Raw genomic sequence first — 26,844 nt, forward strand, 5'->3', positions numbered from 1 at the left:
GTTTACTACAACATTGTGACCATGTGTGTGTGTGGGGGGGGGATGGATGAGAGGTGTTCCTTGTTAAAGATTCCAGTTTGCCGACAGAGAACAGTGATTCTGTTGTGTGTGTGTGTGTGTGTGTGTGTGTGTGTGTGTGTGAAAGTCATCCTACACAGTATCCCCCCGCTGCCTCTACTTTCTCTCATCTTACACCAGCCACTATTTTTTTTTCAAAGGTAGTGCAGGTTAATTTTTTAACTTTAACTTTATATTTTGTATTAATTATTTTTATATTAATATTTTGGAGTTGTGGAACATCTTTGCATTACAAGCACGCCCATTTACCCATTAAATGATTCACTGGGGTATAGGCGGAGTCAGCTATCATCTATGACCAGAGCTCTCTTAGGTGAGCTGTTCTCTTCAGAACACCGTTTGGGTGATGTCACAGAGGGTTTGTCCAGTTTTTTAATGTAATCAGTGGTTCATGTACTTTACACTGGTTACTATACATTGTTTCATACGTATAGTATACACTGAAAGAAAACTGAGAGCCAAAAAAAAAAATCTTCAAGAAAGTAAAAATTCTTTCTCTTTGAAAGCAAAATATTAAATTTGGGACTGAAGACTTGCACAGTGCTGGTTTATATGTATGTATGTATTGGTTTATATATGTACTGTATTTGTATATGTATACAATAGTATGTAATAATTGTGGATGCAAAGTATAAATCCCAAATACTCTACATCCACAGACCTTAGTGTTCTCTGTACAGTGTTCTTGTCCAAACAGGAAGCAGAAAAACAATGAGGCTAAATCAGAGATCACTGTGACGCAAAATTTCAGAAAGAAGATTTCTGATATAATCTTCTTTCTGGATCAGAAAGAAGATTATACCACAATGCTTAGTTTGGGCTGAGCCTTTGGTACCTTTAACCTTTTGCTTCTGCTAAGCCAGAGAACAGTATAAGTCATATAATGTGTATTATTATATGTACTGTATATGTAGAGTATGTTTTTGAAAAGTTATTAAAAATAATTCTGATCCAGTATGAATTTTTCATGTTGTATTTCATCTTAACTAAAGTCCATATTTTAGACACTGCTTTACTTTCAGTTCATTGCCTTGATAATTTGATCATCTCAAATATTCTCATGCTCTGCGCTGCAAAAGTCGAAGGTGTAGACAGGAAACTGGGTACCCATTTCCTCTTTTCATCAAAGTGAAACAAAAAAATTTGGAGGTCCTTTAAGTTGTTCTACAGGCATGAAATGTCAAACAGGCGTCTAATAGTAGATATAAGAATAATAGAGTCTAAATACTTTTGGATGTGGTAGAGAGGATGTGATAATAACAGTGTGTGTTTATATTTTTAATGGACATAATGGACCAGATACTGCAAGAGAAAGGTAAGCAATTTTAGCAGCACACACACACACACACACACACAGGTATGACTTATTGCAGATGGCAATAAATGACAGTAATATGCTAACACCCTACATTAGATTCTTTTTAAATAACAGTAGCTGTTTAATCTTAAAAATGTTCAACCTTTTGCTAGTTATGGGAGTTTATTTATAGGTAGTGCTTGACAAAAAAAAAAAAAAAAAACGCAAGAAATACTTAATTATCTACTATTATCTACTTCTCTAAATGTGTACAGTGTATAGACATGAAGCAAAATTAAGCTCCAGAGGGCTGGGAAGTAACAGTAACATCACTAATGTTATATTATTTAATCAATATTAAACTTGAGGTCATACAGTACTGTTGTGCTGAATATCAGCCAACATTCACACCACTCACACCATGCAATTACATGAAAAGGGTTAAGGGTTATTATTATTACCCAGTGCTAAATCATTTTATTACAGGACTCACATCATTAACTATTACAACTATTACAGGCTTGCATCATTTTTGAGTTTTTGCAGAAAACCAGCCATTTTTTCTGCTTCTTTTACCATTTGAAGGTGAGTGCTTCCTGTGATGCCTTGTGCAGCCTTCTGTTGGCGTGTTGTTTAAATTTGATTTATTTGAATCGGAATTTGAATTTGAACGTGCTTACTTTTACTTTTTTCACTAACAGGTGATACTTTCCTTATCTGAAACGATGTTGCAGAGATTCCGCGGCACAGGTAAGAAATAAAGCGACCTGTTTGCTGTTTCCCGGCCACTAAAAATTCAGTTCTGGTTTTAGTTTTGGTTTAATTCTAACACTAGTCTGATCTGGCCATGTCTTTTGCTACTTCAACCTGTTTTTGAACACTGTTTGTCAGAATTAGCTTACTGTATATGAGCAGGGGAAAAGCCACATTACAGGTAGGTTTAAAAAATACCCTAAAGTGGTGGTCAAAATATTATGACCATGTATGCAATTTATGATCGTTCTCTGGTCTATTATCTGGCTCATCGCGAGAGACAGAGCCATGGCAAAAATACGGGAGGGGGATGTGGGAGTCCTCGACCATCTAGGCATCGGGTCTGGTGGTCCCCTGCTCGGCCTCCATAGGGGCCCTTACATACAGATAGAATATTGAAATGATATAATAATAATGATGAAATGATAATAGTGAAATCCATTCCACCTTCCATCTGATCACCTGTGAGGATCACTTGTTCCTCCAAATCATATTTTTTTTGCCTGACTGTTCCGTATCAACTCCTTCTAAATGATTTAAGAGAATCAGATAGAGACCGGGTATAGCAGGGAGGAAAGGGCTGGCAGGGGCAGTGTAGTAGAGACTGAGGGAAGTTAGGAATTATAACTGCAATTATATCTGTCTCTAACTTCAAAGAAAAGGAAATTATAATCTCATTACACTCGAATTTTTTTTTTTTTTTTTTTTTTGGTGTAGGAAATAATACAGTTTACCATAAAAACTTTAAAATATATGAGGTATAAAGTGCACATTTAATGCCAAATGTATGGTGTTAATGGTAAATTTAAATGCTTAACTACTAATTTCTTTAAATTATTAAATTTGGAACCGAATGTTATGTACAAGTTTATTATCCACAAAATACAGTGTTTGCCTCAAATAAAACACTAAACATGCACTATATCATTGCTGTAAGGTTTTTATTCTCACGCTCTGTTCCCTCCTGTCTGAAATGAGGATTTCGTCCTTGCTACATACTGATAGGACCAATGAACACCAAACCAAACTAATGCACAAACAACAAACAAAAAACATGTAGAATAAATGATTGTAAAGCCTTTTATTTATTTTCTAAAGTTTTATATAAACTATATCCTTTTTTTTTTTTACATTTGCCTTTAACCTAAATTCCTCCTTATTTAAAAAATAAATGTAATGGCCCTTATACTCCATATTAGTGTATACACAAATCGATTACTTCATGTTAAGCAGCAGTAATGTGTTTATTAACAAAATATATTTTCTTTCTTTTTTTACAGTACGAAGAGATGAACATGAATTAAGTAAGTTACATTTTTGATATTACAATTTTTGGTAGACACTTTAATACATTGCTGCTCTTGTAATTTATTAACAAAACACATTTTGCTTTACTTTTGGACTTTAAATAATGTATGTTTCATTTCCTTTAAATAAATGAAAACCTTATTTATTTAAATTAAATATATTAAATTTATATAAAATATTAAATTTGTAAAACATATTAACAATTTAAATTTGTGTACAACATAAAATTTCAAACTTTTTACTATGCATAAAGAAAAAACACAAACAATTTTATTTTCATAAATTAAGAGTGTTTTCAAACAGATTTCTTTATTATTATTTTTTTTATCTTGGGTAATGCTTACTTTTCTTATATTCTTATTGCCTTAAACAGATCCCTTACTAGTGCATGGTAAGTATTTTTATTTAATTTTTTATTTATGCATTATAATCAGAAATATGATTATATAATTTATCATATCATTGCTTTGTTGTAAAATAATAAAATACAAGTTAAACTACAAGTGTAAATCAAAGTCATACTGTAGTTACTTTTGCATTATGAAAATAGTTCTGTTCTAAATACTGGAGCCACATTATCTGCAAAATATGAGATTTTTTACATTAAATATGACATTACATTTTAAAGCTATACTTACATTTTTTTTACAAATAATTTTTCAAACAAATAGAAAGTTTGCATTTTATGTAAGCATTCTAATTATCTAATCATAAAGCATAGTGTTAAAATATTTTATAGCATAAAACCTTTATAGCATATTGTCTTGTTTATATCCATAGTATGCAGTAAATAACATTTTTCTGCAGCTCATCAAGTTGGAGCAGAATTCTGTAGTTCTGTAAGCTGTTGTGGTTCTAGATCTTTTTTAGATTATCTGTCTACTGGGAGGTTCTTAGTAACCTTTGGCATTTATTGCATGAAGAAAATCAAAGGCTTATTTGAGAAAATAAATATCAAGCAAAGAGGGCCAGGTGGAGACGCCTACTGGATTTAATCTTTTCGATTTAAAAAAAAAAGGTAATTTGTTTATTGAAAAAATCCCTAAGTTGTCTTTATTTCAAGAATTGAAATGTCATACATACAGTAGCATATCTGACAAAAGTGTTTTCAAAACCAACACTGTCATTGTTTAGAGACATTAAAATTAAATGTACTCACTCACTCACTCTCCATGGCACTTACCCTGGTCAGAGTCACGGGTGCTTGTGGCCTATTACAGGGGACTGGGGGCATGAGGTGGGGTGGAATGGGTGCCAATCCAACTTAGGGCAGACAAGTGAATGCTCACTCACACACTCACTCACACACTCACTCACTCACACACTACCCTGCATGTCTTTAGATGAAGGGAGGAAACCGAAGTACCCGGAACAAACCCATCCAGCACAGGGAGAACGTGCAAACTCCACGCACACAGACCCAAGGTGCAACTCGAACCCTGGACCCTGGAGAGGTAAGGCCACAGCGCTAACCACTACCACACCATGCTGCCTCATTAAGTTTATATATAAAGAAAATGTATAAATATTGATCATAAAATGGAATAATTTGATGCTATTATAATTCTTATAATTTAGCATTTTGATTTGATTAATGTGTGTCTCAGGTGAAGCATCTCACCCCAAAGTGACCCATTCAGCAGACCTCAAAGAAGAGTGTAGATTTGTTCTGCTGGGAGGTGATGACTTTGTAAAGTACACTGCATGCAACTTCATCCTTAGGGATGAGCAGCCGCAACAAGTATCTGATATGGATGATTGGGAAGTGAAGAGGAACTCGGTGCTAGGAAGACATGTCACTGTGGCAGTTAGTCCTTCTCCTTGGATGGAGCGCTTAAAATCAACCTTAATTTTTTCCAGAGAAGTCAAAAAAATAAAAAAGGACATGAAGAAATGTGTATCAGAGGTGTTCCCTGGGCCTCATGCTTTCCTTTTGATAATTAAAGATGGACGTGAACCTGGAAAAGCTCGTTACCTTTTAAAAGCAGTCGCTTCTGTGTTTGGGAAGGAGGCCTTAGACTACAGCATGGTGCTGTTTATTGGAGGAGCTGGAGTATTGCAGTCAGATCCTGCCTCGATGAAGTGTGTGAAGATGTGTGGGAGAAGGCATCACTTTTTAAAGGACACTGATAACAGTGTTCAGGAACTTTTCAGCAAAGTTGAGAATATGGTGGCTAAGACAAAGAATAAGTTCTTCATTCCATCAGCCTATGCAGAGTTTATGGAAGCTGGTTTTGAATCATGGGAAAAGAAAAAAATTTTAGATATAAAGGTACTACTGGCTCAATGTGAGGACGAGAAAGACAAGCTTGTTAAAGAACTAAGAGAACAGAATGACCTACTAAAAAGATTTATTTTCCAGCAAAAAACAAATCGTCTTCCCCAATTAGAGAGTGAGGTTACAAAGAAGGACAGTGAGATGAAATGTGACAACAAAAAGCAAAAACCACAAGTCACTGAAGAAAGGAATCGCAGGGGCAGCAAAGACACATTTCTTCCAAATGGTAAGCGTCCTATTGTTTAGTTTCAACAGCATTTTATAAACATAAATTCAGTAATTATTACACATTTTCTATAATTAATTATATTTTATTTCAGAGTTTTACTCTGATTATATCATATTATATTATATTATATCAAGATTAACAAAATATGCATACATTTTATTTTAATAAAAAAGGTTATTTAATTTTAAAAGAGTTTTTTTTTTTACTAAAGTTTAAATTTAAATAATGTAACCTATTTCTGAAATTCTACCAGTTTTCCCTGAATGAATTTGGCTTTGGCATATATTATGTGGCTGCTTAAGACCGCAGGTGAGCATGGAAATATTCAAAGGTATTTAAAGTGTCTTTAAAGAATTGAGTTTGTGGACTTTTATTTAAAAATGCATACCTCAAGAGCGTATGTCGGATAACTCTATATTAAATGTAATATGGCTAAAAAACAAAGCTGGTAAGCAAATAATTGCTTATATTTCTCTTTTTTAGGCAGAAGAGATCACATGGAGGCGGCTTAAGTGCATATATACAGTATATATATATATATATATATATATATATATATATATATATATGATATATGATATATGATGAGTAGCTCAGCATGGACACACACACACACACACACACACACACACATATGTGTGTGTGTGTGTGTACAGATGATTAAGTAAACCACATAAATAATCTCCAATGCATTTTAAAAGGGATCATTACATATTACTAAATACAAGAACACAAAAATGTACAACACAGAAAGTCAGACAGATGCTTCACACTTATGTGACGTAAAATATTTTGCAATATGGATTATACGTTGATGAAGTGAACTTTTTATATAGCAGAGTTGTATTGTATACTGTAGTAATATTCGAATCTTTTTCTTTTTTCTTAAATGTTTATTACTTTCTATTAAAATATCTAGTGTAAGTAATGCAAAATATCAAACTGTTAGGAGGGAATTGAATTCATTGTTCATAAACTGTTTATTTTTTAATAATTTTGTATGAAATGGTGGTTTTACAACTTTGAAATTTAAAACTTGACAATTTTGTATTAATTTTTAGTTTGAGATAAATGTAAGTCGTGCTGGATAAGATTTATATGTGTATGGAAAGTTATATGCAAATAAACTTATTATTAGTAGTAGTATTAGTAATAGTAGGATTAGTACGTCCCATTTCCCCCAATCTTACACCCCCTAATGCCTACTCCTGGGGTATGTTAAAGGAGAATGTGTTCAACTGTGAACCTCCGCCAAGACTCGTGCCTGCATTACGCGAGCAAGAAGGAGTCTACTTTTGCAGGAGTCTGCAGCGACCTTTTTCCAGGAATAAGGTTTGAGAATCTACGTGAATGATATGAACACTGTCTCTAATGAGGTGGTGCACACACACACACACACTTCCAACACCTATATTACACATACCCTGGTACAAAATCAATGCACCAACAGTGTGTACAGTATGTTTGTTTCTTTCAGGAGAAATAAACTCACTGATGACAACAAGGTAATATTGTTCGTCTTTTCATTTACTGTAAGTTCTGTATATTTTGGTGCATACTGTACTGTAGTAGGCTCAACTCACACTAATTTATACATTTCTAGGTCCTGCTGTGAACTGTAAATTATAAATGAATTCATTGTCATTTATGAATTGTGTCAAGAATGCAATGACTAATTACATTTTCGACTGACATATAAAGTTAGCTTTTTAAAAAGAGATATTTATTTCACTGAAACAGCCTGAGCATTTCCTACAGTCTACCTCAGCCTCTAATAACGAACTGGACTCCATTTTAACTTAAAGACAGCATGTGTTATGATGAACTTCCAGCCTCCTAACACACAGTATTACTGCAAAACAATTCCTGATATCCGTTATTACTCAAATGAGAACAGAGTTTTCCTCTCAAGGATTCTTCCTATTGCCATTTCCGGGAATTAATCCACCAGCACCGTCGCCCTTTTTGGCCTCATTAAGGGTCTTGTTTATAGACTTTTCATCAGCTTTTAATACGATTATCCCAGCACTGCTTTAGACCAAACTAAACCAGCTCTCTGTTCCTAGCTCTATCTGTCACTGGATCACCAGCTTTCTGACAGACAGGCAGCAGCTAGTGAGACTGGGGGAATTCATGTCCAACAGCCACACCACCAATACTGGAGCCCCTCAGGGATGCGTTCTCTCCCCACTGCTCTTCTCCCTCTACACCAATGACTGCACCTCTACAGACCCCACTGTCAAGCTCCTGAAATTTGCAGATGACACCACAATCATCGGCCTCATTCAGGACGGTGACGAGTCTGCTTACAGAAGTCAGGTCGAGCAGCTGGCTGTCTGGTGCAGTCTCAACAACCTGTAGCTGAACACGCTCAAAATATAATCAGTGGAGATGATTATGGACTTCAGGAGGAACCCACCTGCACTTCTCCCACTCACCATCATGAACAGCACTGTGACAGCAGTGGAGTCATTCCGGTTCCTGGGCACGACCATCTCTCATGACCTAAAGTGGGACATTCACATTGACTCCATTGTTAAAAAGGCCCACCAGAGGTTGTATTTCCTTCGCCAGCTAAAGAAATTCAACCTGCCACAGGAGCTGCTCACACAGTTCTACTCAGCCGTCATTGAATCCGTCCTGTACACTTCAATAACTGTCTGGTTTGGTTCAGCTACGAAAACAGACATCAGAAGACTACAAAGGACGGTTCAGACTGCTGAAAGAATTGTTGGCACTGCCCTGCCCATGCCACAAGAACTGTATACATCCAGAGTGAGGAAAAGGGCTCGGAATATCACTTTGGACCCCTCACACCCAGGCCACCTTTTATTTGAACTTTTGCCGTCGGGTCGACGCTATAGAGCACCTAACACTAGGACAGTCAGGCACAGAAACATTTTTTTTCCCCAGGCAATCTCCCTCACACATTTCCATAATTGTCTTTTGATTGTGTAAAGCTGCTTTGAATTGGGCAGCATGGTGGTGTAGTGGTTAGCACTGTCGCCTTGCACCTCCAGGGTCCAGGTTCGATTCCCGTCTCTGTGCGCATGGAGTTTGCATGTTCTCCCTGTGCTTGGTGGGTTTCCTCTGGGTATTCCGGTTTCCTCCCACAGTCCAAAGATATGCAGGTTAGACTAATTGGTGTCCCCAAATTACCCGTAGTGTGTGATTGATTGTACGAGTGTGTGTATGTGTGTGACCTGCGATGGATTGGCACCCTGTCCATGGTGTTCCCTGCCTTGTGTCCAGGTCCCAGCAACCCTGAATACAGGATAAAGCGATATAGACGATGAGTGAGTGAGATTGAATTGAACAAATTGAGTGCATTGAATTGAACTGAGTGTTACAGTGAAGGTGGTGTTTTCCATGTCATGACTCGGGCTCCCTCTATTGGTTCAAAAATTCTTCCTACATTTTGGATTAAATAATTTCAAAAAGATTTAAATGTATAAAAGAAGAAAATAGATTTAATGCAAATTAGTAAGTATTTAAATTCGTACATTATAGAAATACATTGCACAAATGTGTTTCTTATGTCTAATTGTAAGAAAAATCATACTCAAAGAGACAAATAAAATACCTTTTAATACATTAATTGAGTACTGTACTTTCAATAGTCACCGTTGTGAAGACTTCAGCATGTCAGGAGGGAAGATGATTGAAAAAGCAGTTTTCCTCTAAAGACCCTTCCACAGTGACACTGAGGTCTGTGCCACACGTGGGTGCTGAAACCTTCATCCCTCAGGTCAGTGTCCAGGTGAGTCCTGCTGCTCAGGACACATAATGAAGACTGGAATCAGTCACACTGTAGGAATCCAAGTAGAGATCCTGATGACTGACACACACTTCTCACATACACAAGAATTTTTCACAAATCCAGTACCTTTCACTCAAAAGAGCCGAATCAGAGAGTCGACTCGTGGCCAAACGACTCATCATTACACCTCCATTACTGGTGTGGCTCATCCCAAACACAAAGTGCACAGAAACTAAGAGACTAAACACTTGGCTATGCTGAAGATCCTACTGAAAATAAAATGATTATTTTAATGCTTTAATGCAGCCTGGAGACAATTTATTGATTAAACTTTAAGGAAATGGCGCAAAGTCCAAGGAGAACACCGACAGGTAGGAGGCAAGAACCGTTACATGGATGGTTTTACTGTTTATAATTTATTCAGTTATTGTATCATTCATTAACTCTTTAACTTGAGATTAACATTTAGGATGATATTTTAAAACATATATGATCAGATTTTTTATATAAATATTACAACAATCTAAGCAAACTGACATCATCTGAAACTGTTCCTTCCACTTTTACTTTCGCACGTAAGCCATTTTTTTTTTTACTGTATTTTGTTTACAGGACAAAAACAAAACAAAAGAAAACTTTGATACTTTGATACTTTGTTAGTCGAGTCTTTTAATCCACGATGTTTATTCTTTTAATCATAGATCTGTAATTTAAATATCGTATATAATTTCGGATTCGAATTAGAGTGTAAAGCGCCGTTATTATTTTAAACGCGATGAAAGGGGGATGACGTAATGCGGGCGCTTTGAACTCCGTTATGTTGTTCGTTATTACATCAACAAAGATGGACAGGAATCGCGTTTGTTGCTGGACGGCATCGGCATTTATGACAAGAAATGTAATAATAATGTGAATTTCTTCAGAAGTTTTGGTTTGATTTGTATTCTCATTTAAACAAACCCCTGGTCTTTACACATTCTTTTAGCTTAAAAGATATTATTTGTGATTATTTTGACTCTGCCAACAAATCTAAAGAATATATTTTCAACTTAAAAAAAAAAAATTTTGTTTGGCAAATTCTTCATACATAAGCATGGGCTCAATTCCCATTCTTTCCCATTTTCTGATTGAGATTGACTCACTGCTCACGTCTTTTTGTTTGACTAGCAATAATAAATGTGTCAGGTTTTTGGAAATATATGAAAAAACTATTTCTATTAACTCTGATTAGGTTTAAATAGCTTTTCTTTCTTTTCCATTATTATTATTATTATTATTATTATTATTATTATTATGTAATCATTTATTTTTATATATTTTTCCCTTATTTTAAGCAACATAGTACCCTCTTACAGTAATTTTTTTTTTATCTTATCTTTATCTTTTTCTCTTCTTACTTCTATCTTCTTTACGTTGTTAATGTCCTCCTGAAGGTGATTGTTCTGTACATTGCATCTGTTTGGGAAAAAAAATTTTGTTCGTTATTAGTTGTTTGTAACTACATAGGATCAAGAATGAGTTCATCAGAGGGACAACCCATGTTAGATGTTTTGGAGATAAAGTCAGAGAGGCCAGATTGAGGTGGTTTGGACATGTTCAGAGGAGAGATAGTGAATATATCGGTAGAAGAATGCTGAGGTTGGAACTGCCAGGCAGGAGGTCTAGAGGAAGACCAAAGAGGAGATTTATGGATGCAGTAAGAGAGGACCTGACGTTAGTTGGTGTGAGAGAAGAGGATGCAGAGGATAGGGTTAGATGGAGGCAGATGATTCGCTGTGGCGACCGTTGAAAGGGAACAGCCGAAAGACAAAGAAGAAGAACTAGACAGGCCGTGTGTTAATCTTACTTTTATGATGTTCTTTAAAAACCCACAGAGTGCTGTTGTAGGCTGCTAAATATCAGCCTGGCAAGCTGACCCCTCCTTCCAAAACTTTCTAACCGAATAAATGTATTGCATCACTTTTATTGTTATATTTCAATTAAAGTATAGTAAGTACTGTATGGAAAGTAATGATAGAATGAATCAGTGAACACAAGGGCATCGAATGTATCCACAAACCAAACGGTGTCAGTGCCAATGGTTGGGCTTGTTGGTTTAGTCAGGTTCACACAGAACACTTCATGTGATATGTATGTGAGTGTAAAGGCCACTGTACACTACAAATATTGCAGCCTGCATACATCAAGATGTACATGTAAGATGATTTCATTGATGTGTTAATTATAATATACATTTTATCATGCATATGTGAGATGCCATGGGAAGGAAATTATACTAAAACCTGGAAACTCTGCTTAATGTCATTACCTAAAACACAGTATATGTCCTAAACTGCTCAAAACCCAGACTATATTCCATATATTGCATGCTATACAGTATAACTGTCAGTTTTTGACTTTTAACTGCCTTTCACAGGGTTGCACAAAAAAAATTCACTATACAGTAGTCTATAGAATGCCACGGGTAACAGATGGTCAACTTACAGTAGGCTTTGCTGTTATTAACACTGTTTTACCCCAACAAAGTCATAAGTCACTGCTGGAATTATTGCAATAAAAATTATATCAATTTCTGTTTCTTCCAGATGATATTTATTCGGATGATTCACCATCAAATGAAACCAGCTCGGATCTTCGGCTCGTTTTGCTGGGTGGAGACTGTATGTATAACAATCATGCAGCAGGCCTTATCCTCAGGTCCCGTGACATAAATTTAGCCAACAATCCGAAAAAAGGCCACTGTAGGGAAGCGACCATTGATGGACGACAGGTCTCCGTATTTGTGGCTCCTTCCTACTGGATGGAACATTTGGCCTCCTATTTGTTTTTCCGAAATGGAGTCGAGTCCATCAGACATGAGATTCAAAATTGTACATCACTGACGTTTCCTGGTCCTCACGCTTTCCTTCTAGTGATGCGAGCTGGACACGCTACTGGCAAAGAACATCATCTTTTAAAAGCAATAACCTACATGTTTGGAGCTGAGGCATTACACTACACCATGGTGTTGTTCGTTCATGGACATGAATGGGAAAATCCTACAGATGCGCTGAAAAACCGCTGCGTGAAGATGTGTGGGAAAAAATATTTCAATTTGGACAACAGTGATGAAAGTGTCGTGGAGCTTTTCGGGAGAATCAAAGCAATGACACGGAGAAAAGAAACCAGGATCTTTGTTCAACACTCCTATGAAAAAGTCATGAAAATGTCCTATGAATCATGGGAAAGTAATTGGTTGTGCAGAGAAAATAAGCTGAAGAAAGAACTGGCAGACCAGAAGACAGAAGCCGAGACACTTAGACAAACTGAGAGAGAATTATTAAAGGAGCAGGAAGCATCCGAACACCGCGAGAGTGTTTTACGGAAGGATTTGGACACAGCAAAAGGTAAAGAGATTGCTTTATTAGAGGAGCTGCAAGCATCCAGGCAACGCGTGAGTCAGCTGTGTAACGATTTGGATGCAGCCAGAAATGCTGAGAGACGGTTGAGGAAACAGCTGAATGAATTACAAGCCGATGAAGCAGGAGAATTGAAACCAGTAAAACGCAATAGCAAAGACACAGGAAGAGACTGGCCAAACAGTAAGTACTTAAAAAAAAACATATTGATGATAGATTTAGAAACAGAAATTTGTGACAGTGGTAATAAAACTTGTGAATGGAATTTATTGAAAGGGGTAATGACATTTTGTTTTTGTTTCTTTTCGTATAGTGTCAGAAAATCCTCCATATGAAGTTCACATCAGACATCAAGAGCTTTAGTGAGTATCAGTATTCTTACATACTGTACTATAGCTTAACATTGATGTAAACTGAGATCACATTTTTTAGTATTGTATACGTGAATGCAGGTTCATTAGACATTTGACACGGCTAAATAAATGCACGTAATTAAGCAGTGTTACACAAGCAAGAGTTCCTATACGAATCTTAACATGTCAGTATATGAATATGTTAAATAGAGTGGATATCAATGTGGCTGTGATTTAGTGACTGTAGCTTATCACAGTTGTGCCGTTATTCAGTTTACCTACTGTACATGATTGCAAGTGTGATTTTGCTTTAACATAAAAGTTTCATTAAAAAGATGTATTCTGCATTTATATCCAATCTTATACTGTTCATGTATTCATACTGTATGACATGTAGCTCTTTAAAAGTGTGTGTTAAGGTTCACATTGTGCTGCAAAATGTCCCAGTAGAGTGTGATACTACAGTATAAATACAGTACAGCAACATGCACATTATTGAGAGTCAACACAAATGATTTTCAGCACGACAAATTTATTATATCATTTGTCTGCTGTGTATAAATTTTTTATCCTGAATAATTTATTATAGATCACCGGAAAACAACTGCCCAAGTGGACGGCTGGTGCCACAGTCAAGACCAGCTTATTTTTAACATTTGAACTTTTTATGTCCGTGTAAGACGAACTACCGTACGTCTGCTGTCTGGGACGGTGGGAGATGGTCTCCAAATGGGATCGGAATAAGATCTGATGTTTTTGAACACCCCAGTCCAAGCTAATTTCTATTACAGTTATCTGTCTCTTCCTGTTTGAGGTTGAGGTTTTAAATCTGTTATTTCTTCTGTCCACTAACAAAAAAACATGAAGCCAATTTCCTCACCCTCTGTGTGACCTCAGAGTCCACTTGGTGAATAGTTGTGTGAGTAATATGTACAATTTGAATATATGTTACATGGAATATTATGTAACTCGATCAACTATGATCTCTTCTGGCATAAAATGTAATGTAAAGATGCTGAATGTTTTCTGACTATAATTTAAGCAAAAACGAAATCAACACCGGCTCCAAACCTGAGAAAGCTATTCTACATGGATTAAACCTGTGTTATGGAAATACAACATGTATCTAACTTATATATATGTTTATAACTAAAGTTATGACTGGAAATAAATTTTCTGCTCATCTCCGAATATCTTTGCTCTAATAAAATCCCACAATAAGCTACTGAACGAGATGTCTACTCCGTGATGCTGTTAAAAGAAAAAAAAAAGAGTGTAAATACACAGAACTGCTGTTACAAGCTAGTGTTCTCTGCAAACTCTTAAAATTGTGACCAAGCAAGAAAATGAAAAAACACAGAGGGCAAAGTCTACAAACCTGCAGATTTAATGACAAGCATAAGAGATTCAGTGTATTGGATTAGAAATAACGTTATACTACATACTGTATATGAATTGTCCACTTTTCTACCTACTTCGTAAAGAAAGCCTTATTTTTTTCTAAACCTTTCAATTCAAAATTCAACATAAATGAATAAAGCACTTTAGTAGGAGAGGAGGAATATATCATTAAAATTTATAGCCAACACGTTGACCACGGCAGTCCTGAACTACAGAGATTAAAAGAATAAATGATGCAAAAATTAAAAGATTTTTAAACCTTCTATACAGTAGATATCAGCATGTTTGATATTATGCAAATATTTTCATGGGATGATTAAACGTACATATATACGTATAAACTTTTTTTTTTTTAAGTTATTACAGTGTATTCCAAGCAAGTCCAGCTTATTTTTAACATTTGAACTTTTTATGTTTGTGTAAGACGAAAATTTTATTAAATTAAGTTTCCATTTTATATAATGCTTTATTTGTAAAATATTGCTGTTATAATAAGCTCAGAAGATAAGATTTTCAAGTGTGGCTGACTGATTCATGTTCATTCAGCTAGAGGAGTATTAGTGAGATCAGACACTGATCAGGCACTGATGTTGTGTAAGAAGTCCTGAGATGCAGTCGGCATTCTTGTTCATCCCAAAGATGTTCAGTGGGGTCTTCATGGAGTGCACTTTGTGCACAGAGGCATTGTTAGGTTAGAACCTTTCAGTTCCAGTGAAGCGAAATACAGTACAGCATATAAAGACATTCACATTCAGATGGTCAGGGGTGCACTTACTTTAGCCATGATGTGTAAATTGGACGTACAGTATGTGGCATTGCAAAGATTTCTTTAACTAGGATCTCTTTGGGCATACCATGTACTGTGAAGATGCTGGACAACAGTAGAATATCCTTTTATTAGATACAGATATAAGACACACACACACACACACACACACACACACATATTCCCTGATGACTCGGCCACATTCCAGGATACAAATAGTGGTCCTATAAGAATCATCATTTTTTGCACATGAATTTGTCATGACACTGTGCACTGTAATCAAAATTAAATGAAATCTTCAAATTAAAATTTTATTTGTCACATACTCAGTTACACACAGTACCATTTGCAGTGTAATGCTTATACGACCACCAGTGACCTTAAAAAAACAAACAAACAAAAAAACATATCAATAAGAAGAAAATTATGGAATAAAATACTAAATAAAATATATAACAATTGAGCTATCGGAAATATAGCTATAGAAAATCAGAGCTAAATATAAAATATAAAAAAAACATAGCTATATAAGAAATATAGAAAATCCAAATAAATAAAATACATTTAAATCTTGGAGGAAGCGTTTTTTTTTATGTTTTTTTTTTTCTGGCTATGCTGGGTATTAATGTTTTTTTGGGGGGGTACTTATTACTGTGAGATGATAAAACATTATATCGTATAAACTTAACCTTAACTGTTAAAAGGCCATATTTTCGACACTGCTTTACTCTCAGGGAACGAGCTCATTGTCTCCGACTAAGATGATCTTGAATATTTTAAAACTCTGCACTGCGCAGCTTGAAGGTGTCGACAGGAAACCGGTTACCCACTTCCTTTTTCTGAACAACATGAACCCATGAAAAAATTGCAGGTCCTTCATGGGGTTCTGCTGGCATTAAATGTCAAACGGGCGAAGGAAGGAAGTGTCAAAATATTTTTGGATGTGTTAGAGAGGAAGTGATAAGTGTAGTTACAGTGTGTGATTACTGAAAACAATGGACCACATAATGGAAAAAAGAAAGATAAGTGATTTTAGCAGCCTTCACTCACCCACACACACACACACACACACACACACAGGTACAGTATGACTTACTGCAGATAATAAATTACAGTAATATGTTAACACCCTACAGTATGTTAAAATTTCTTTTAAACAACAGTAACAGTTGAATCTTGAAAATTTTCAATTTTAATTTCTTTCTACTGGCTGGCGTATCATATTGCACAAAGTTTTTTTTTTCTTTTGAACCCTTAGTATGATTGTAATTAGACGAGGCTGTTCTGTGAAGCACACAGAGGTTTGTTAGGGAACATTACTGTAGTAATCAAACAGCATCATGAAGTTAAGGAATACACCAGACGGGTCAGAGATAAAGTTGGCAAGAACATGGTTGTGTGTTATGTTCCTTGACATCCTGAAATCAGCACCTGATCATCACTAAGGCACTTTTATGAATGTGTGAAATCCCCACCGCCACACTCCAAAATCCTTCCCAATTTTTGGACATATTGAGTAGAATCCATCTCAACTGTGACGAAATTTTGCAATATGGTGTTAATGCTGCCTACAGTGGTTGTGGTAAAGTATATCGCCTTATTTTTTCACAGTAAAAACTAGGAAAATTGAATTGTGTACAGTAAGTGCCCAATGAGATTGTTCATAACCAATAACAGACACTTGAAAAAAAATAATAAAAAATTTCTACACCTTAGAACATAAGAAGATTTTAATGATCAATTTGTGTTAAAATTGTTTCCAGAAATTAGCTTTAAAAAATCTATATAATTTATAAAGTAGAAATCGGCTTTAACCCGAAATCCAAAAATAATCCGCTATTACATCATACTACACTGTGGAGTCGAGATATTGTCCTTATGATGGTCACAGTCTATACAAAAATACAAAATCTTATTTTAACTTCTTATGTAACTAGTAAGTGGCGCTCGTGGTAACATAATATTGCATTCTTTCACAACACGTAAAAAAAAAAAAAAAAAAAAAAAAATTTATATCGTATTTTAAAAGAAATATCGGCAAAGAAACCAAACTTGAAAAGACGTACTGGTTATGGTTTTAAAGTAACATTAGTTCCTTTTAATTTATTTTTTAAAAATAATAAATGCCTCATGCTTTTCTTCTGGTGATAAAAGTTGCCACTGCCACTGATGATCAGTATCATGCCTTGGAGGACACGGATGGGCGTGTCCAAAAACTCTTCCTGAAAGTTGAACAAGTTTTTTTTTATTTTATCAAAATATTTTACAAAAGTCAATTTTGAATCTTGGGAAAATGAAAGAATGGACTTATTGGCCGAGTACAGGGATAAGGAAGATAAGCTTTGTAAAAAAAAAAAAAAACCCTGAAGTATCTGGATTTGACAAATCAAAAATAATTTACAAGATTCATTCCAACAAAGAAAGTGGGACGGAATAAAAAGCATCCCAACAGTGGCGGTTTTAGGCATGGGCGAATGTGGCAGCCGACCAGGGCGGCATTTTTTCATGACACGTGGGGGGCGGCACACGGACTTGGAGGAAAAAAGAATAATCTGTGTGCGGTTTTCTATCATCTATGATACCTGTGCCGCCCCTGCTGCTGAAGGAGCCGCAAAGAAGCTGAGCGAGTGAAGAGGGGTTGGGGGCGGGGTGGGGGAGTACAGTTCACCTCGACAGCGCGCTGTCACTTTGTATTCAGCGAATAGACTAAAACAAAATCATGTTTGCTTTACATGCACACACGCATCTTTAAATTTGAACAGAAAATAATAGTGGGCTGGTAGGCAAGTTATTTTTCATATAACTTAAATGAATAAATAAAGTTAAATATACACAATAAATTAATAACTGCGTTTGCTTTACATTTGAGCACTCGTTGAGCTTTTTCATTTTATATACTACCATATCATATATACAGTGGAACCTCGGATTACAAGCATAATTTGTTCCGGAAGCAGGCTCGTATTCCAAAACACTCGTAAATCAAAGTACATTTTCCCATAAGAAATAATGGAAATTTAAATTATTCGTTCCACAGCCCAAAAAATAAATACATAAAAATAATTAACACAAAATATAAAGTAAAAATAAAACAAATTAACCTGCACGTTACCTTAAAAAAATTAAAAATAAATCCAGACAGATAAGTGTTTCCATTTATGCGCACAGGCACTGTGTGTGTGTGTGTGTGGTTTTCTCTCTCCTGCGCTGCTGAGTGTGTGTTTTGTGTGTGCGCGAGAGCAATTTGACACCGTGCCGGTTGTGTGTAAGTGAAGCACCCCCTCTATGTTTCACACACACACACACACACACAAGCACATTAAAGGTGAGAGAGAGAGAGAGAGAGAGTGAACCGGCACAAAAGTACGCACGCACACACATAACACACACACTCAAACCATGCGACAACGCTCGTTTTTTAAGTCAAAATTTAATAAAAATATTTGCTCGTCTTCCGGAACACTTCTAAACCGCGTTACTCGTAATCCAAGGTTCCACTGTATTTGTGTCTAATACTGTTTTATTTACATTTTACAACATTACATGCAGTTTGTAATTTACTGACAATTGTCCTTTTAAAAAGTAACCTACGTAACTACAGTATAAGCATATTTACCTACTTCAGTAGTCAATGTGAAATTTCTCCCAAATGAAGCGAACATGGAGGGACCGGGGCTAATTATGTCCGTTAACTCTGACATTCTTACAAATAATGCACATTTCATTCAAAATATTATGAACAATACACAATAATTTGCATTTTTTTTCTTTTATTTAATTGTGTGAAATGGCTAATAAAAATAGGTAATAAAAAACGATTATGATGTGGAGGTGAATTGGTTTAGTCTTGACTTCTGGTTCAAAAAATTTGAAATTTAAATTGCTCCCTCATAAGAGTGTATTACACGACTGGCTGCTAAAATATCATTTGAACCAATCAACAAGCATGAGTGCCACCAGCCAAACAGTATTAATCGGCTTATAACTACCATGGGCGGCACACTGGTGTAATGGTAGGGTTTGATTCGAATGTTCGGGTTCGATTCCCCCCTCGGGGTCTGTGTGGAGTTTGCATGTTCTCCCCGTGCTCGGTGGGTTTCCTCCAGGTAGGTGGGTTTCCTCCCACAGTCCAAAGACATGCAGATTAGGTTAACTTGTTTTCCTAAATTGCCCTGGAGAGTGCGAGTGTGTGTGTGTTTGTGCCCCCCGTCCAGAGTGTACCCTACCTCGTGCCCTAAGCCTCGAGGCCCCTGTGAACCTGTATACAGGATAAAGCGGTATAGACGGTGAGTGAGTGAGTGAGTGCCATAAAAAATACCCATCATAATGAAACTTGGTGAGCACGTGCACCACAAAGAAAAATATGTGTTAGGTTTCAGAGCAACCTGCCACAAGGTGGCAGTGTAGCTGCCAAATTTAACTCATGAACTGTATGATTACTAAATGTTGTTAAATCTCAAAGGTCCTATTTAACAAGACACATGGAAATATCAACTAATACTGTAGATGTGATACTGTATGTCTGTGCTGCTCGGAACCTGACGTTTGCAACTATATTTAAATTTGAGTTTTAGTGCTTGCTTAAATGTGACAAATGCTCAAAACTCAATATCACATAACAAAATAAGATACATAGGTTAACATAAAATATATTACTTTTAAGTACTATAAAACTAAAAAATATAAGGTTTCAGAAGCTAAATATTTTATGCATTTATTTCCCCCTTCTTATAAATATTGGAATACTGTATATTAAAGTAAGAATCACTGTAAATGTCATTCTGTAAATGTTTTTTTTTTTTTTTATCAGTTTCTACTGACCAAGTTGGATATTTACCGGCAGCATAAATGTATACAGAAAGAGGTGAGCATGAGCATGCACACCCCCTGGACATTTCTATTTATATTCAACATCATTATATTCTATATTTCTATATTGTACAGCTGTTTTTCTTATTTTTCTATATTTTTTCATATATTTTTCTATATTGTATATTTTGTACTGTACAGTTATTTTCTTTTATATTTTATATTTTATATTTTTTTTATTCTTTCTTAGTAAAATTCACCTTCTATTTTCTTTTTCATATTTATTTCTTATTCATAGTCTTTTATTTTAAGGTCACGGGCAGTGGTATAAGCATTTCACTGCATATCGTACTGTGTATGACTGTGTATGTGACAAATAAAATTAGAATTTGAATTTAAAAACAAATAGTACATAATGGATGTGTGAAATAAGTTACAAATAAGCCAAAAAACTAACAAGTAAGAAAAAAAATAATAAGTAGTTTCACATACAGTTTGTGCCGTTCTTCTAGGTTCCTGGGTTTCTGTTTTTTGCAAATAAAACCAGATAGACTTAATGATTTTTGATATTTTAATAGATACTTAATATTTAAGATACTTAATATTTTATGCATAAATCACAAAATAGACATTTAAAATCATTTTTAAAATAGAGTGCCTAAATCTTGTGCACAGTACTGTACATCTTTAAATGTTTGTTTGATTGGCAAAGAGAGCTGCACTTCCTGAAACAAACACAGGAGGGCAGCAAAAGCCCTAAATGAACCATAAATGAACACTTGACTGCACTGGGAAAGATGAACAACTTTTCATTAGGTGTTACTTTTGAGGAGAATCATCTCATATCAGATCTCAAGTACAATCATACAAATGTTAGATTTTTATTATTTATTATATATTATTCATATAAATATTATTCAATATGACGTCGACCCTTTGTACCTATAGCAGCTTCAACACTTCTGTGAAGTCTTTCCACATGGAGTGTGTTCATGGGGATGTTTGACCGTTCTTCCAGAAGCGCATTCGTGAGGACAGACCCTGATGTTGGATGAGAAGGCCTGGCTCGCAGTCTCCACTCTAATTCACCCCAAAGGTGTTCTATCGGGTGACGGTGCAGGCCAGTCAAGTTCCTCCACACCAAACTGGCTCATTGTGGACTGGTGCGAGGTCATGTTCCAACAGGAAGGGGCCGTCCCCAAACTGTTCCCACATAGTTGGGAGTACGAAATTGTCCAAAATGTCTTGGTATGCTGAAGCATTAGGAGTTCCTTTCACTGGAACTAAAGGGCCGAGCCCAATGACTTTAAAACCACGCCAAACCAGTTTAAAAGAAAAAATCTATCTTCTTAAGAAAAAAACAAAACAGATTTATTCTTCAGCAATAAAAATGCTTGAGTGAAAGGTCCTGACTGTTTCACACCTCAGAGCTTCAGAGTTTCAGTCTTACTCTTACAGACTTCTGGATTGTAGTTTTCCTAGAACCCTATTAGATATGAAAGAGTGTACAGTAAAACCCAAACAGACGCAGTATGCTATATACAATAGTGTGTGAACAGGTATAATAAATTTCCAACAACCAAAAAAGAAATCGACTGTCACAGAACCCCCCTTTGAACATGTTTATTGCTGTCCTCCGAAACACTCACTAATTACACAAATGTATTTTTTATTTATTTATTTACAATTCCTAAATATAGTTAAAAAAAGCAACGATGATTGGGCCCAAGCACCTGCGCCATCGCCACTCGGGCACACCAGAAAAAAAGACAGTGGGCACAAGGGGCACATCCAAAAAAAAAAGAGGAAATCTGTCATAATGTGACATAACAGTAGCCTCACCATGGTGTTGTGTAATGGTTTTAAAAGTCTGCTTTATTGCAAAACTGCCCCGGTTTGGCGGTAATCGTATAAATGCGATATGCAGCCCAGGGCCCAGCCCTCAGGCGTCATAATGGCAGCAGATTCAAACTTGTGTTCTGATTTTCATGACCTTTTGAGTAGGTTAAGCCCTAAGGGGGAAAAAAAAATCCTTAAAATAACATGACATAAGCACTATGATGTCATAGTGTTGATGTCATACTTTAGTGCTTGGCCCCTAATTATAAGTTTTCCATATCTTTGGTATTTTACACTGTTTATCCCAGCTCTAAAATATCAGGATTATCTATTTCAGTCTGACATTTAATTTGTAGACAGAATAACTGTAACAGTAAAGGTTCCTACACTGTCTACATACTAATTGTTTTCAAAGATATGAGTAGTTTGAAGGAGCGCTTTAGAGGTCTGGGACACTAGTTTTGTGTTTTTCTCAACCAGCAAATTTTGAATGTTTAGGAACAAAAACTAGATTTTAAAATACAGATGCACTCTGCTTTCTGGATCATTAGGGTTAGGGGTCTTGCCCAAGGATCCAGCCGTGGCGACCTGGTGGTTGTGATTATACAAAGAGAACTTGGCGTTAGTAAAATAGTAAAGATGACAAATGAAAAGAGTTGGAATTGAAGCTTTCATTTTATCCCAGAATTATTTTACAGTGAAACAAAAGGTTTTGTTAAATACAGGCCCGAAATGAAACCAAATGTAGAAAAGTCAAAAAAGTAGAAAATGCCATTCCCTTAGAATGGAGGATTGAATAACAAATGTGTTTTAAACATCTGATTCCTAACCTTTGATATATGGGGCAGTCTAAAGGGTTATTTCCATCACTTAATAAAATGAAACAAAAAAAAACAATTTTTTTCTGTCCGTAGGACTACATTATTTCTCAGTGTCTTTAGCTGATTTACAATTACCCTACTGAAATTTCTTTTCCTAGAAAAACAAAGAGAAAATCCTCAACTTCCCTAAAACATGACTTCTTGGTTTGTGAAATATCATCATGAAACCCAGTGCTTTTTTTTTTTTTTGCCCAATACGCCCGCTTCTAGATGCCCCCTTTTAGACAGATCTTATTTTCCCATCAAAGATTAACGAGATATTTGACTATCATGAAGACCTGACTCAGATTGCTTGCCTGCAACAAACATAATGAAAGTGTGACTAAATGCATGCATTAGCTTTAGTTTCTTATGTCAGTGCACACTCATGGCATTCCCATGTAAAAATAAATAAATAAATAAATAAATTTAAAAAATCCCAAAAAATACTCATAAGAAATTTTTCACCTGTGCGATTCAATGTTCTCGAATGTCTATGTGGTGACAGAGACGAGAAATTCCATCTGACATCCATCACAACAGAAGTCACAGATATGACTAATCACCGTTTGTATATTCATTTTGTGAGTTATAATTATAAATAGATAAGGATCAGGATTGGAAAAGCCTGTGCTTGTTCCCGAGAGGTTTTATTTAAATACATAAATGACAGGAACCACGATTCTGTCTGTCACTCAAATGATCTTCTCATGTTGTTACAATCCCTATAATTACAGTTAAAGAAAGCCCCTAGGGATGTTTCAGCGTTCACAGTATCACTCGGTCTGCGGATCACCAGCAGATTACCTGAAAATCACACAGACTCTGCAGTACAGGCACATCTGAAACTGGTAGAAATTTAGGTGGTCACATGAGACGGGTGAAAATTTCACGCTCTTGGTTTTTTGAGCATGTGAAACTGACTCATGAGATGAGGATGTTGGTTTGTTCAGCTCAACTGCTCGTTTGAACATAAATAGCAATTAGGAGTGTGCACAGCAACGTTGCCCGTGGTTTACTCATACTCAGAGAATCTGCCGAATGCCTCAATGTAAATGTCATATTTGTTAAAAAGGTTCTCACCCAACTTTGGTTATAGAAAAATGTCATTATTGTGCTGTGAGTCTACTGTTCATTCTTAAAAATGGGCTTTACTTTATCTATGGAATGAAATGTCATTATTGTGTCATCTGTCTGTTAATGAGTGTTAAATTGGGCATGCTTACATTTTCGCTGTAGAAAGCACTGTGTGATTGTTGGCTCAGCAGATAAAGGCTGTGGGTTAGTCCAGGGTTGGTTAGATGATTCCTAACAAACGGAGATTAGAAAGGCAAGAATCTCACCGTGCTGTAAAATAAACTGTATGTGGCACATTTTACATGCGACTTTGTCATTATTGTCTTATTTGTCCTTTACTTGATGATGAAAACGTGGGTCGTTTACTTAACCTATAGAAAGAAACGTCATGTGATTTGTCTGCCATCAGGGGATAAATAAAAGGGGCTGACTTCACTTTATAGAACAGTCAAATAACAAATGTCTTTATTGTGTTAGCTGTGATCGTGGGTTCAAGTCCCGCCTCCTGTTTGTGCGTGTGGAATTTACATGTTCTTGGTGGGTTTCCTCCGGGTACTCCGGTTTCTGCCCAAGGTACAGTACAAAGACATGCGGATTAGGTCAGTCGCTGCTTCCAAAATGCCCATAGTTTGTGTGCGCCCAGTGACGGATTGGTGCCCTGTCCAGAGTGTCCCTACGTCTCCTTGGGATAGGCTCCAGCGCCCCCCCCCTCCCCCAAAACCCTGTACACGGGATAAAGCGGTACAGAAGATGAATGAATGAATTAGTGTGTCATTTGACATTTATTGGGCTTTGGAATTGTGGTTGATTTACTTTAACTATAGAAATAAATGTTATTTTATTATTGTGTCATTTTTCTGTTATTGAAGTCAAATGCTTACATTTATCTATAGAGTGTTGGAAATCTGCTTGCTTTATTTTAGCTCTATAATAAATGCTATTATGGTGTAGTTTGTATGCTATAAGGAACCAAAAAAAGGCTTTCTTAACTTTAGGTACAGTATAAAAAGAAATGTCTTCATTGTATCATGTGTCTTCTATATATAAAGTGTTTACTGTGTTAATAATGGGCCGGCTTCATTTAGCTACAAGTAGAAAAAATATATATTGTACTATAAAGATGGTTCATTCATTTACTGAAGCTCTAGAAAGAAATTTTATACAAATAATGTGTCATCAAGTGATAAAAAACATAGGTGATTTACTTTAGCTCTAGAAAGAAATGTCACGGATGTGTCACTGATAGTGTTTAGATTCTTTTAAATAGCTTGGGTATTAGAGAAATACATTTAACATGTTATTTATGTCGTAAAGTTTTAATATGTTGTGGGGGGAAAAGGGGCTTCCTTCACTTTAGTTATAAAAGGAAATGGTTTTGTGTTGTTTATGCGTCATTGAGCGTTAATATTATGTAAAAGGGGGCTTCCTTTATATTAAATAAAGAGGAAATTTCACTATTGTGTCATTTATAAATGGGGCTTGCCTATCCTAATCTCAAAACATTTATTATTTGGTGTTTGTTTTTCCTGGAGTATTGTGTCTTTTAGATAAAGCTGTGTCATGTGTGTGGCATAGTGATTGAAAGATTACACGAGATTGCGTAATGTGGGCTTCCGTTACTTTAGATATCAAAGAAATTTCTCATTTGTTGAACTTTATCTATCGATTAAATAAAACTTTTTAAAAGGTTGTTTTTATTATTGTGTTGCTTACTATTTGTAATGGAATGTGAAGATTGTTAAAATAGGGGATTTAATTTAACCAGAGATTAAAATGTCATTACTGTGTCTATTACGTCAAAATGATTTTAAATAACATGCCAGTAATAAAGAGGAAACTTAGAGGTTTATAAAATCAGGGTTTATTGCTATTTACTTTATTTCGGCCAGTGAAAAGTGTTTAAACACACCATATATGGTTGGATTACTGGTGTAGTAAACATAAAGGAGTTTTATGATAACAGCAATGGTATTCGATTTGCATATACAGCACACAGTCACCTGAGCTGTAATTGTGCTACTGTATGTAAGCCTGTCTAAAAATATTTGAAAGCAGACCCTATCGTCATCCCCGAGACTACCGATATCTTTTTACCGTCATCACTTGGCACTAGCAAACACTGCTTTCCATAGTTGTCAGTTCCAGGTATAGACCTGCCACGCCACAAACCTGATTCAACATGCAGCATTACGTCATTCATCATGAAGAGCTCATTCTAGTGATATCAAGTTCTCGTCACGTGAGATCTATGGAAAATTCGGGCCATGCAGAAAACACATACAAAGGGCAATAGAGACTAGAGAATAAGGGGGAAAAGTTTTCTGAATGCACTCATACAGAGTTTACTTGCTCCAACTAAGTTGCAAAGAAGTTTCAGTATGTGTCACCGCCGCAGACCTGTGACACATGACACATACTACGCTCACACCGAGTATAGAGAATATACTGAATGTCTTGGCTCACGATGACTACTGACACTGTATGTGGACCAGTTTGAGCTTGTTTTTGGTCTGCAGCTTCTTACTTGGTTTACCATCCAATCTGAATCATGAGATCATACATACATAGTGGTCGAATCCATGCCATTTCAACCATATATACTGTACCACATATATCTTCATAAAAACATTATGTGTGT

General features: G+C 35.9%; 1 protein-coding gene and 1 long non-coding RNA gene across 2 annotated transcripts; both read left to right on the top strand.

The window, feature by feature from the left end:
* Positions 1-4,778: 4,778 nt before the first annotated feature.
* On the top strand, positions 4,779-6,488 carry LOC128507962 (uncharacterized). The gene is made up of 4 exons (XR_008355844.1): positions 4,779-4,890; positions 5,044-5,940; positions 6,197-6,252; positions 6,427-6,488. It is a non-coding gene; the product is annotated as an uncharacterized LOC128507962 (long non-coding RNA).
* A 1,875-nt stretch (positions 6,489-8,363) lies between these two features.
* LOC128507786 (GTPase IMAP family member 9-like) lies at positions 8,364-14,658 on the top strand. Its single transcript, XM_053478888.1, has 5 exons — positions 8,364-9,239; positions 9,564-10,074; positions 12,289-13,284; positions 13,415-13,463; positions 14,044-14,658. Coding segments are annotated over exons 2-5 (1,077 nt in total). The 5' UTR covers positions 8,364-9,239; positions 9,564-10,043; the 3' UTR covers positions 14,045-14,658.
* Positions 14,659-26,844: the final 12,186 nt, after the last annotated feature.

The sequence above is a fragment of the Clarias gariepinus genome, chromosome 19, assembly GCF_024256425.1.
Source record: "Clarias gariepinus isolate MV-2021 ecotype Netherlands chromosome 19, CGAR_prim_01v2, whole genome shotgun sequence".
Classification (NCBI taxonomy): domain Eukaryota; kingdom Metazoa; phylum Chordata; class Actinopteri; order Siluriformes; family Clariidae; genus Clarias; species Clarias gariepinus.

Excerpts from the sequence above, each read along its gene's own strand:
- LOC128507786 (XM_053478888.1), top strand. The coding sequence starts at position 10,044 with ATGGCGCAAAGTCCAAGGAGAACACCGACAG. Across the intron at positions 10,075-12,288 it reads TCCAAGGAGAACACCGACAG|ATGATATTTATTCGGATGAT; the intron begins GTAGGAGGCAAG and ends TGTTTCTTCCAG. Across the intron at positions 13,285-13,414 it reads AGGAAGAGACTGGCCAAACA|TGTCAGAAAATCCTCCATAT; the intron begins GTAAGTACTTAA and ends CTTTTCGTATAG.